The sequence below is a fragment of the Microcaecilia unicolor genome, chromosome 4, assembly GCF_901765095.1.
Source record: "Microcaecilia unicolor chromosome 4, aMicUni1.1, whole genome shotgun sequence".
NCBI classification, from domain to species: Eukaryota; Metazoa; Chordata; class Amphibia; order Gymnophiona; family Siphonopidae; genus Microcaecilia; species Microcaecilia unicolor.
In genome coordinates this window covers 305051789-305064889 of record NC_044034.1, presented here as the reverse complement: position 1 = coordinate 305064889, position 13101 = coordinate 305051789, and the positions used below count along the sequence as shown (strand labels likewise).

General features: G+C 39.3%; 1 protein-coding gene across 1 annotated transcript in view; it reads right to left on the bottom strand.

Annotated features, from left to right (window-relative positions):
* Positions 1 to 12387: 12387 nt before the first annotated feature.
* LOC115469301 (indoleamine 2,3-dioxygenase 2-like) overlaps positions 12388 to 13101 on the bottom strand; it is a 55206-nt gene continuing 54492 nt past the window's right edge. Inside the window, exon 10 of the mRNA XM_030201808.1 lies at positions 12388 to 13043. Coding sequence (XP_030057668.1) covers positions 12691 to 13043 — 353 coding nt within the window. The 3' untranslated portion in view covers positions 12388 to 12690. The remainder of the gene's footprint in view (positions 13044 to 13101) is intronic.

Below are 13101 nucleotides of genomic sequence, written 5' to 3'. Positions count from 1 at the left end.
GGAAATCAACAGAAAAATACCATGTATTTCATGTTTTTCATTCACCAATAATACTGTGCCATTTTTGCACAGAGTGTGCACTATTAGCAAGGAGTTGCACTCTTTTTCCAGTAGTTCGTGCATGCATGTCACATGCATGAGGGTTCACATATGCACACACTATCAGGAAAAGAGTGTGAACTCTTTGCTAAAAGTGCACCCACTCTTTAGGAAGAGTACAGCCTCTTTCCAAATAGTGCACACTCTTCCTAAAGCAAGCACCCTCTTGATATTTGGCCCAGACCAAAAAAAACCTGAAAAAGTGAACAAAACAAACATTCCCGTATACGACATGACAATTTTCCAGCTGCTCATCCCTAATAATTAGGATTTCTTTGAGAATACAAAAAGCCAGTATTTCCAGGCTTGAGATGCTATTCTTTTCCTTGTCCCTAGTTCCCACAGGCAGCTTCCTGTAAATGGCTTATGTGCCTGCCACACAAAGGTGATGGTTTCAATGACAGGATCTAAGGGGCCCTTTTACCAAGCTGCAGGAAAAAGGACCCTACACTGGTGGCGGGGGCCAGGGTCCTTTTTACCGCAGCAGGTAAAAAGACCTCAGGCACACATGGCCATCAGGTAAGAGAACTCTTACTGCATGGCCATGTGACAGGGAGCCCTTATCACCACCCATTGAGATGGTGATAAGAGCTTCCGTGCTAACCCAGCAGTAACCGGGCAGGGTTATCACTGCTCAAGCCATTTCCTGGGGTTTTCTTTTTCCTCCGGAAATGGCGCATGCTTGGGGCAGGACTACTGCCAGTGGCTGCGTTGGGCTGGCGGTAGTCCTGAAAAAGCGAGCAGTAAGCCCGCATTGGGCTTACCGACGCTCTGTAAAAGGGCCCCTAAATGGGGTGAGATTGCCAGTGCTACTCCTAGCTATTCCAAGGCAACGGAGGGTTAGGTGGCTTGCCCAAGGCCACAAGGAGGAGTTGTGGGCATTATCTATGTAATGTGGGCATTACTATGTAAGCCACATTGAGCCTGCATTATGTGGGAAAGCGCTGGGTTCAAATGTAATAATAATAATTATCAGTGCAGAAGAGACATAAAACTTCAATGGAATATACAAGATGGGGTGAAAGAGCAGTAGAGGACATCTTTAAACAGACTGAACATTTTTCTCAGTAGTAGATAAATAGTGAAAGGACATCTAAATTTTCTCATACCACTCTGTGCTGATGAGTTTAATGTCTTTTTTTTTTTTCAGAACAAGGCTGAGACTATCTGAGGGATTGTGATACTCTTGATGTTGGGTGAAGAAAAGATTGTGAGTTTGGTTCAGAGGGTTAATATTACCACTTGTTACTTTGATCTATATCCAACCTCATTAGTTCAGATTGCTCATGAGCAGGGCCGGTCCTAGGGTCTCTGGTGCCCCCCTGCAGACTATGAGTTGGCGCCCGCGCGCCCCCGCCCCCCCAGCATCTCCTTTCTCTCTTCTCCCACCCTGCCCCTGTCCAGTGATTCTCCTTCGCCCCCATCCCCCGCCGCCCTTGGTGCTTTAAATCTTTAATTTACCTCCGTTCCAGCAGCCGCATCATTTGAAAGCCTTGCCCTGACTCTAGCCTTCCCTCCCTTCGTGAGTTCGTTCTGCAGTCCCGCCCTCTAGGAAATGATGTCAGAAGGCAGGACTGCGGAACGAACTCACAAAGGGAGGGAAGGCTAGAGATGGGGCAGGGCTTTCAAATGATGCGGCTGCTGGAACGGAGGTAAATTAAAGATTTAAAGCACCAAGGGCGGCACGTTATGGCAGCGCAGCGCCGCAGCGGCACCCTTGAAGGCAGGCGCCCTCCTGCGGCGCTTACCCCGCTTACCGGGTTTGACCGGCCCTGCTCATGAGAGGTTGAAATCTACATTGCAGAACCTAGCTTATTTCTTGTTGGCAAGGAAGTAGTGCTGCTAGAGATCTTGATGGAGTTTCTGGAGCAAAGGTGAAGGAAGTGTTTGAGAGTAGCAGTGAGAATATTTAGTGTTTGTCTTTATTACCTGCAAAACCAGCTGTGATTACATTGGAATCGATATGGGATGCCCTGGTGAGTCTGGAAACTTCTTTTTCAACTAAAATTTCAACTTTCATGACTCAAACCAAATTACTTCCTGGTAAAGTTGCAGATTTGGAGTTAAAGGTACAGAATTTGGAGACTTTTGGTTCATCTACTAAACTTGATATTGGGAAACTTCAGGAGGGACAATGCATTGATTAAAGAGAATTTAGTATTACAAAGGAAAATAGAAAATTTGGAGAATCAGCAAAGATTGAAGACACTACATTTTATTAATTTTCCAAAGTTACTTGCTGTAGCCCCTCTAATTACTTTTAAAATATATCTTGCTGAAATACTAAAAATACCAGAAGAATCATATCCATCTGTATCTAGAATATACTATTTGTTGCCCTATCTAAAGAAAACTACAGGTCAGGTGATAACAGAGGGATCTGAAGTACCTTTTGATCATTTGAATTTGACGCAGACAATAGAAGATGAAACCATTGGAATCCAGGCTGCTACTTTGATTGTAGATTTGTTGCAACCAGATCGTGATTGGATTTTGAAGATGTTTTTTTGTCACAGACATGATTTATTTCTTAATTATAAGATTAGAGTTTTTCCTGATGTCTGCAGACAAACCCAGCAGGGACGTCAAGCTTTTTTGAAATTACGTCCACGTGTTTTGCAGCTAGGAGGCGTATTTTGGCTTACTTTTCCATGCAAATGTGTGATTCAAATTCAGTCAATTAAATATGTTTTTTGATCCTTCACATTTAGTGACTTTTTTTGGACTCTAAGCTGATTATTACTCTTCCTCCCCTCCCCTTGCTTTGGTACTTACAACATCTACTCCATAAAATATAATTAGCTTGGACAGGACTTTCTGCTTATTTTTTCTTTTTCTTTGGTAACAATATTTCTTTGAATTCTGCCTTGCACTCCATTAATTGTGGACTTTAGATATAATTCTCTTTTTTTGTATATTTCTTTAGTTCTTTGTGAGATATATAAGGAGGATTAGTCGGATTTGTATTAATTTTATATTTTGAGTTTTTTTTCTTTTTTATGAGAACTTTTACTTCTTATTAATAAGATTTCATATCCTTCTGTTCAAGAGTTTTCTTGTAAAATTTGAAAATTACTTATAGATTAAAAAAAAAAAGTAAATTTGTTGGTTCAGAACATCAAACCTGGAGTGATCTGCCTTATTGACAAAAAGTTTGACTAAAAAAAGTGTACAGCTTGTGTGGTATAAGTACGTAAACCTCTCAACTTCTGACGTTCCTGGCCTGGTTCCAAACTAATAAATCCTTTTAGCTTAATTGTTTGATGATTGGCTTACACTAACTCATGCATGAGCCCTTTCTTGATATGTGCCTTCTCTGTAGAGCATGCTACCAGCTGTGTGATTTTCATAGGGTTTTTAAAGGACTATTTATTTAAAAGTGCTGACTTGTGTTAGACTTTTGTTGTCTTCCATCTGTTTCTTCTGAGTTTGTGCATTATTTATTGTAAATATTTGATTGTATCTCGCCTTGACCCATGGCAATTTGGTGGGTTATAAGCTTTGTAAATAAAAAATAAATAGAAAGCACCTAAACAAAGACTTTAGGGGACCTTTTACAAACATGTGCTTAACGTGCGGGAAAATGCATTAAAGCGATTTGTAATAATTTTGCATTTTCCATACACTAACGCCCAGCTTCTATAAAGGGCACTGAACATTTTGGATGCAATCCTGAGTTGTGTGTGCAACTCAATTGGTTAACAACCAATTAACAGTCAATAATTAGACACAATTATTTGCATTACTTGGCATCAACTCACTGCATGCTATTCAATAACACAGGTCTTGTAGATCCCACAGTGTGCCACCCAAAAAGGGGTGTGGCCATGAGAGGGGCATGAGCAGGTCAGGGGTGTTCTGAAAAGCTGAAGCTGGTATAGAATTCAACAGAAGCATGCTCAACTTGCATGTCAGGATTTACACCAGGTTTCAGCTAGTGTAAGTCCTTGTGACCAAAGTTGGCCATAGGAATCGGCACTCTGTGCTTTTCTATAAAGAGTGCCCATCTCAGAGTGCCCTTTTTAGAATAGCGCTGAGCACTGATTTCTCCCAGCGCCTAATTTTCGGCACCATTTACAGAATCCAGCCCTAAACGTGTATTAATGAATTTTTTCAATTACGTTTTGGAAGGAGGCTTGCCATGGATGGGGGATGACATCAGTTTCACAAAATGACAGGTACTTAGCTAATGCAAAATTGTAATCAGTACTTCTGTAAATTAATATAAAGGAAATGCCCTCAGATTATTCCAATCACTCATATAGTATTCATTAAGGGATACCTCAAAAGTGAATATATATGGAAATCTACATCACTGGAACCACCACACCAAAATTCAATGAAAAGTGTTAAAGTATCCAAAAACAAAATCAAAATCGTTCATAATATAAGCAATGATACAACAAAGTACAGCTATATATAGAAAAGAGAACTGAAATATTGCTTATCTTACAGTTCACTGTGTGTCAAAGTAACTTTTTCAAGCCCTCCAAACAGAGTATTTTTCTCTCACAAACTCTTGTGTCAATGCCCCTTCATAAATCATAATAACACGCCTGACCACAGGAAAATCCAGTGCCCTGAGGTCAACAGTTTTTGTACCTGGAAGCCAATTGAAGAAGGCTCGAGCCTTGAAGGTGCCACCTGAGTCCTTGTGAAGACGCATCAACACGAGAGTTTGTGAGAGAAAAAAACTCTCTGTTTGGAGACCTTGAAAAAGTTACTTTGACATACAGTGCACTATAAGATAAGTGATTTTTCAGTACTCTTTTCTCTATATAGCTGTACTTTATTGTGTCATTGCTTATATTGTGAACAATTTTGATTTTGTTTTCAGACACTTTAACACTGTTTATTGAATTTTGGTATGGTGGTTGAAAATGACCCGGTGATGTAGATTTCCATATGTATTCACCTTTGAGGTGTCCCCTGGTGGATACTATATGAGGGGTCCTTTTACTAAGCTGTGGTAAAAAGTGGCCAGCGTTAGTGTGAGCGTGTCTTTTGGGTATACTGGACCATTTTTTACTATGTCTAGGAAATAGGGCCTTTTTTAAGGGGCCAGAAAATGGATGTGTGTTAAAATTGAAATCAGTGTGCGTCCATTTTTGGCCTGAGACCTTACCACCACCTGTTGACCTAGCAGTAAGGTCTCATGCGCTACACGCATGGTAAGCATGCAGCATGCTCCAACTGCTGTTTACCACTGGGTAAGCGACCTGCAGTACAAAATAGATAATTATTTTCTTCTGCAGGATTTGGCAGGCGCCAAATTTGGAATTACCATCCGGCTCACATGCTAGCTGGGCGGTTGTGCCGATTTGTTGCATGCTGTACGCAAATAGGCCCTCCCGCACCTTTGTAAAAAGGGCCCCTGAGTGATTGGAATAATCTGAGGGCATTTCCTTAATATTAGTTTACAGGAGTATTGGTTATAATTTTGCATTAGCTATACCTGTTATTTTGTGAAAGTGACGTTGTTTGATCAGACTGGTATGATTTAGAACTATTATATGGGTGGGGAATGGGCATGGATGTGTTAACCAGCTAGCATGTGCTAACTGGTTAATACAGAGTTAGGGGCCCTGGCACGGGAGGGCCTACGTGCATACAGCACATGCCAAATCTGCACTACCACCCAGCTAGCATGTGAGCTGAGCATTAATTCTGAATTTGGCGCGCACCAAATCCTGAGGAAGAAAATAATTTTCTAATTTCTACCAGGGGCTGCTTAGCCGGCGGTTAAACAGCAGTTGGCGCACGCTGCATGCTTACTCTTCAGGTATTGTGTGAGACCTTACCACTAGGTCAATGGGTGGCTGTAAGGTCTCAGGCAGAAGATGGATGTGCGCTGGTTTCAGTTTTAGCGCATGTCCATTTTCCGGCCCCTTCAAAAAAAGCCCTTTTTCCTAGACACAGTATAAAATGGCCCAGCATGCACCCAAAAGACGCACTCACATGACCACAGGCCACTTTTTACCACGGCTTAATAAAAGGACCAGTCAATGAGGGAACACATAGCATCCCCTAAATAGGAAGCCATAAGTGCTCCAGTGTTAATTATTTTTGCAGGTCTCATACACTAATGGAAAAATTAGCGCAGGACCTGCAAAAAGAAAAAATAGTCCTATTTTATAGCCACTTTAAAAATGGGCTTAGCACGTGGGAAAGACCTGCATTAAAATGCACTATGAATTTTGTTTATCACATTTTTAACACATTTTAGTAAAAGGGCCATTTAATTTTGGCAGAAAAATTCATACTTCTTAAATTTAGGAAAAAAGACTTTAAATCGGCTTAAATGGGGGCGTGCCAAGATGGTGGACTGACTGGTAGACGCTCTGCAGCATCTCTGAATCTTTCCCTGGTCGTTGAGATTTTCTCCGATGGAGTAAAGAAGCTGTTTTTTCCTCTCTAAATATGCCGCATACCAAGCGGAAAGAAGTAGTCAAGGGCTTACTGGTGACAAACTCGGAAACTGCTCTACTTCAGACGACGCTCGACAGATATACCACTAGTACTCCACGACAGACCGGTTTGAGTCAAATTCCCGCAGTGGGAGACGTTGGTGTATCATCTTTCTCACAGGGAATAGAAACATTATTATCCTCACCGGAGGTTAATCCCCCGCCTTGCCCAGCAGGTCTCAGAAGTGGGCTAGACTTCCTGGAGACGTCCGAAGATGGCGCAATAGGAGATCTCGTTACCAGAGCCCAAGCTGAGACGCTGGAAGAATTAAGCAAAGTTGAACTAAAACTTCCCGAGGCGGTAACTTTAGATTCCATCTGGAAAGCGATACAGACGCTGACTACTACAGTTGCTCCAATCGTGAGTAAATTGGACTCTTTAACATCCGCATTAGAGACTTTTAAAAAAGAATCAGAAAAAACTAATGGTGCTGTTCAACAAGATCTCTCTACTCTAAAAGTAAAAATGGACTTGCTAGTAAAAGATAAATTGATGATACATTGAAAGATAGAGCAGTATGAAAACTACAACAGGCGTTTGAATCTAATGTTGTTGAATTTTCCAACTTCTTCAGATATGAATGCGATGGCTATGTTCAAAAAATATTTGACTGAAAACCTTCAATACTCCCCAGATTTAATTCCCCCAGTCAACAAAATATATTATTTACCTGATTTAAAACATGGGGAGAAATTGAAGGAAGTACAGGGATTACAAAATTTAACTGCTCTTCTAGAACAATCTGTTATTGAGATTTCTGAAAGGAAAACATTACTTGTTTCGTTGGTCTTTGAACAAGATCTAAACTCCACTTTGAAAATGTTCTTTAAAAATTCCACAAAAACATTTCTTGGAGATAGAATATGGATCTACCCAGATGTGGTGAAAACCACACAGGCTAGAAGAAAAGCTTTCCTGGCTCTTAGAGAAGAGACGCGATTGTTGGGGGCAAGATTTATTCAATCTTATCCTTGTAAATGTTTGGTAAATTACCTAGATAAAAAATATGTCTTTTTTGAACCAGAGCAGCTGAAAGTGTTCTTAAAAATGAAAAAAGTGACCAGATAGTCTCTGAATATTAAGAAAATCTGGATTGAGATATAATTTACGTGAAGTTAACCAGGCCTTCTATGTTAAGATGTTTTTCTTCTTATTTTTCTTCCACCAGTGATACTTAATGCCCCCTACTAGTCTGATTAGGTGGTCTAAGAAAGAGTTATATTTTCTTTAACCTTCTCTTAAATTTTAAGAGAGGTTAACTTACTTATTTTCTAATGTTTAGCATATGTGCTGTGTTTTTCTGTAACAAGATTTAATGCTTGTAATTTAATGTTGAAATTATAAATAAATAATTTTTAAAAAACACTTTAAATCTGTGGCAGAGAGGCATAATTTTGTCAGGAGTACAGAAGAAGGAATTGAACTATTACCTGATTGTATGTTCTGGCAGAGAGTAGGTAGATAAGGAAATACGTGTACAAATTAAATATTGCTGAGCTTCAATAATGCTACAAAGACGGGAATTGGTGTGTTTTATAGCTGTTTTGTCAGTTCCCACCCTGGTCCCAAACCAATAAATTCTTTATGTCTGCAATCTCCCTTAACATTATTTGGGCATACATTGGGATTTCCCCTTATACAGCCAAGATTCATTTATCTAGTTTTAGGGCAAAAATGTTTCAGCTTCCAAAATGTGGAATTAAATTCCTTATGATTTATATGTCAAAACAGATTGCATTTCAGGAAGAAATTAAAAGCTCATTTTTCCTCCATTGCCTTTTTTAATCCATGGATCTAAGAAGATGAATTGTGTTTTATGAAGAAATTACAAATCCATTTATTCTATATAGTTTTCAATATACAATAAGTATAAATATTTTATGTATTTTGAATTATTTGATTTGATTTAGAAGGTATTATGTTTTTCTGTAATTAAGTTGTAATATATGTTTTTTGATGTAATTGAGTTGTACTCTGCATTGAGTGCCTTGTATAACCAGTGGTAAGGGCGAGAGTAATAGGATTTAATATACCACCTTTCTGTGGTATAAAGTGGTTTATAATTATTATATACAGGTACTTTCTTTGTCCCTAGTAGGCTCACAATCTAAGGGGCCCTTTTATCAACCAGCGATAGAGTTACTTTTTTTTAAAGAGCCAAACTGGCCAGATCTGCCAGTCACCTAGGGCGGTATATAAAGTTTTAATAAAATCCCTGATTGACAGAGTTATCCTGGTCCCTATCCTTTAGCACTCTATCTCTCAGAGATTTGGTCTTGTATGAATGTATTTTACTATCCTGTCTAATTTTGGGAATTGGTCTTCTAGTGGAGAAGTAGCCTAGTGGTTAGTGCAGTGGACTTTGATCCTGGGGAACTGAGATCAATTCCCACTGCAGTTCCTTGTGACTCTGGGCAAGTCACTTAACCCTCCATTGCCCCTGGCACAAAATAAGTGCCTGAATGTATGTAAACCACTTTGAATGCAGTTGCAAAATGCCACAGAAAGGCAATATATCAAGCCCCATTTTCCCTTTTCTGTGCCTGATGTTTTAGTATTGTTAACCACAGTGACCTGCTTGCTCAGATACTGCAGTATATCAAGAAATTGCAATAAACATAAACATAAATATACTGCCTATCTCAAATACTACCAATCAGAAAAATCTAGTACTCAGACAACAAAGGTAGAAAATAAAAAAAAGTATTTTTATTTAATACTTTTTTAAGGACTAAGATGTGCTTTGTGAAATGTAATTTTTTTTTCTATTTTTGTGTTTTGCAGAGTACAGGAGAAAATTACATTTCTGTTTCTCTTTTATCAGTATTTGCACTTCTTATAGTGTCTGGCTTTCCTGGGGTTCTCCATTTCAGTTTTTATCTGCATGATTTTTTGTGGTTCCCTATTCTGTATAATGTAAGGATCTGTCCATGATCTACATGTGCAACTCAGTGGCTTAGCTACGGGTAGGCCTGGGTGGGCAAAGGCCCACCCAATCTTGGCTCAGGTCCACCCACTTGCAGCATGAATTTAAAGACTTACAATGCACTGTGATTGAACAGCTGAAGATTTGTATTGGGGGGGGAGGGTGTTAAAAATGGTTAAGGCAATGAGACAAGGGATTATCAACTTAATATAATTGAGCCTAAAGGTTTGAATTGCTCAATTGAATGGCAGGCTTTCTTTAAGTGACTTTAATTGACTTTCAATTATGTCATTAATGATTCTTGCAATTGGATACTCTGATCTTATGGGTGTTATTTGTTGGATGCCAGCTTGTTGCCTTTCAGATTCAGTTCTGCCCTCCTGACGTAGCAACTATGTGAAACAAGGCTCTTGTTGGGTGATCTATTTTGGATGAAGCTACATATGAATTGTGGATTACTATCGTCGGTTGATAAAAGATTTGCTTTTGGGAATCACTGACATTTGTGACGCTGGAGTATTTAGATAAGTGTTGCTTGCTTGAGCATTTTTAGTGCACATTAGCATTCTTTTTTTCCTGCTAGTAGAACTGAATGCTTCCTGCCATCATGTGAATAATTTGAGCTGGTTTGATGCTTCACCTGTTTTTTTGGATTGGGATTTTTCTCTCTATGAGAGTTTATCTCACTCTTTTTTTCTGGGTGTTGCTAGCCTGTGATAAGAATTGTCTCTTTTTGAACATTTTGTGTTTACACCAGTGTTTTGGAGCGGTTGAGACTAATTTTGATAAAATAATTTATGAAATCTGTTTATTAGAAACATAAATAAATGACAGCGGATAAAGGCCAAATGGCCCTTCCAGTCTGCCCATCCTCCATAACTACTAACTTTTCCTTTTCCTATGGGATCCCACGTGCTTGTCTCACGCTTTCTTAAATTCTGATACAGTCCTCGTCTCCATGACCTCCACCAGCAGGCCATTCCATGCTTCCACCACCCTTTCCGTGAAAGAATACTTTCTTAGATTCCTCCTAAGCCACAGGTCATTTTCAAAGTATTTTTCATCTTTTTAAGTATGGAACAGATTTTATTGTCCTTTTGAAGCTTGCTTACTTGCTTTTATGAGATTTAGATAGTCTTGATGAATTTTAGAAGCTTTTCAAAGTGTTTTAAGATTTGACCCCTGACTTCTTTGGCTAGAGACATAAGCAGCAATGAATCAGTGCCAGCAGTTTCACTACAAGCTGTCATTGCATGCTGCTATTTCAGAGACAGCTGGTAAGTGCTATCCATCCTGTTCATCTTGGTATTTTTATTCTGTGCTCATATGGTTGCTTGATGGTTTTTGCTCTTTTATTCATTACTTTTTAGCTTTTACCAAGTAGGTGGAGCCATCACTTTGGTATGTCTGTTTCTGTTTCACCTCCCACGTTTGAACAAGTTTTTGACACTATATTTGTTTACACTCTTAATTTTAGTCTTTGTAGTTGCATTCAGATATTATTTGTCTTTTATTAATTTTTCTCATGATTATTCAATTAAGTTCTTATGATTTCCATTATTTATGTTTTCATAAATCGTGTCATATTAGTTTAGTTTGGTTCTTACAATTTTTGCTAACATGTGTGTTTATTTTTTGACAGCTGTGTCAGGCTTTTAGGTCTGTTAACTGAATGTTGTGGTCAATAAACATGTATAAGGACTTTCTTCATTGATCTGCTCTTTGCACTACCTTGATGTTGATTCATCCCCAGTGTCCAATGTAGCTCCAGGAGCCATAGGGGTTGATGGATCAGTCTTCTCTGCACCAAAAAGATGTCATGCTATCTTTCTCAACCTTTAATTCCGTTTTTGACATCTGTAAACAGAGTTTACAGGAAGAGGAAAAGTGGTCAGGCCTCAAGCACTTCAGGTACCAATTATGAATGTCTGTGGGGGACATGGTTCTACTGAACCGGGTGCACTTTTAAAACCACTGGGAGTTTTCAGGAACATGTCGGGAAAATTGGTTGAAGTGAAATCAGGAAAAAAGAATATCCCAACCAGGATGACTGAGGCCTAAAGAGGCTGAGTGAGCCACAAAAAAAAATAAAGAAAACTTAATAAATACTGAAAACCTGACGGGGAATGTTAAGAGGGAATAAGGAATTGGCCCCATGTCAGCACTTTCACAACAGAAAAAAAAATAGGAGAAGTTGCTCTGAAGGTAAAACCTACACAAGCTAAGGGGGAGAGCAACAAAATGCAACCTCACTACTCAGTGGAAGAAAACAGACTGGCATGGTTCCGTGCAATGTCGGTGAGTGGGAAGGTGTGTCCATGCGTGGTGCACTGCCCTAAAAGGCTTCTGGAAGTTGCTGGAGAACTTTTTGGCCCGAGGGTCCATCAGATGACATCACTCGTCAGTGTGGACAATTTAGCCTGCTTGTCCTGGGAAAATGCCCCCTCCAAAAAATACTTCAATACATTTCTATGAGGAAAGCAATTCCACAACTGCAGTATATATAACTGATTCATAATGATTATGGAATTGGAACTTTCAAACTGCCTTTCTCTCTCATCTGCTCTCCTGAACACAGACACACAGAAAGTATGCGTGTGTGCCTGTGCACACACACGGAGATACTTTCACATGCAGAGGGGTTATAAGGAATTCTATGAGCTATACTCTGCTTGGTTTCCTAATTTGTTTCTTTGTTTATTTGATTTTACTTCATTTGTGAATTGCTTTGTTACTATGCTCTCCTCTTATTGATTTGCTTTTATAAATCTTTAGAAAAAATATATACACACATGGTTATTGGGGGGGGGGGGAAGGAACCTCTAGATTTTGTCATCTAGATTTTTTTGTTTAAGTGTAATTTAAGCATATTTGGGTAATTTATACCAAAAAAATCAAGCAAACACAAAGGATTGATTTTATAAAGAAATCCAGCTATTAAGGCAAATATATAAATTATATCATGATTATTCTTGGAGCCATCCTGTAGACTAAAGTGGAGAACCAATGGTATAAGGAATGGAAACTGATAACACTAATGTATTGTGGTGGCAGCTGTGAACTGTTAGAAATTCACAGACCTCCTATTTCTGCCTCTGTTCACTGCAGAAGAGCCAAATTGCCATAGGTTATAACTGCCAGCACTAATACAGGAGTGCAATAGGCAACTAGAAGACAGTAGAATCCATTTAGATCTATTAACTTATCATTACATCTTTTGTTGCATCTCTAACATTCTTTAAAAAGCTCATAATTGGTGATCCTCCAGTCCCTCGTTCTTCTAAAGCTGAGGAAGGGACATAAAGGCTTCCAATCTTTCCTCCTTTTGCTTTGGCATTGACTCCTGCCAAGGAAACATACTTGCTCACTATGGCAATGTGATAGGTCCTCAGTTTGACTAGGGTGGCCACACATTCATTGTAGGCATGGAAGAGTTGCTGGTTTTTAGTGGTGAGAATGTGCTGTTGAAGGGAGGGGCTGGCATTTATTTCCTCTATGAATGCCTTGTGATGCGGTGGCATGTAATCTCTCATCCGGTGAAGAAATGCAGCTGAAACAAACAAGCAGAGAGAGTCTATCAGTCATCACAACACAGTGCAAAGTGTATG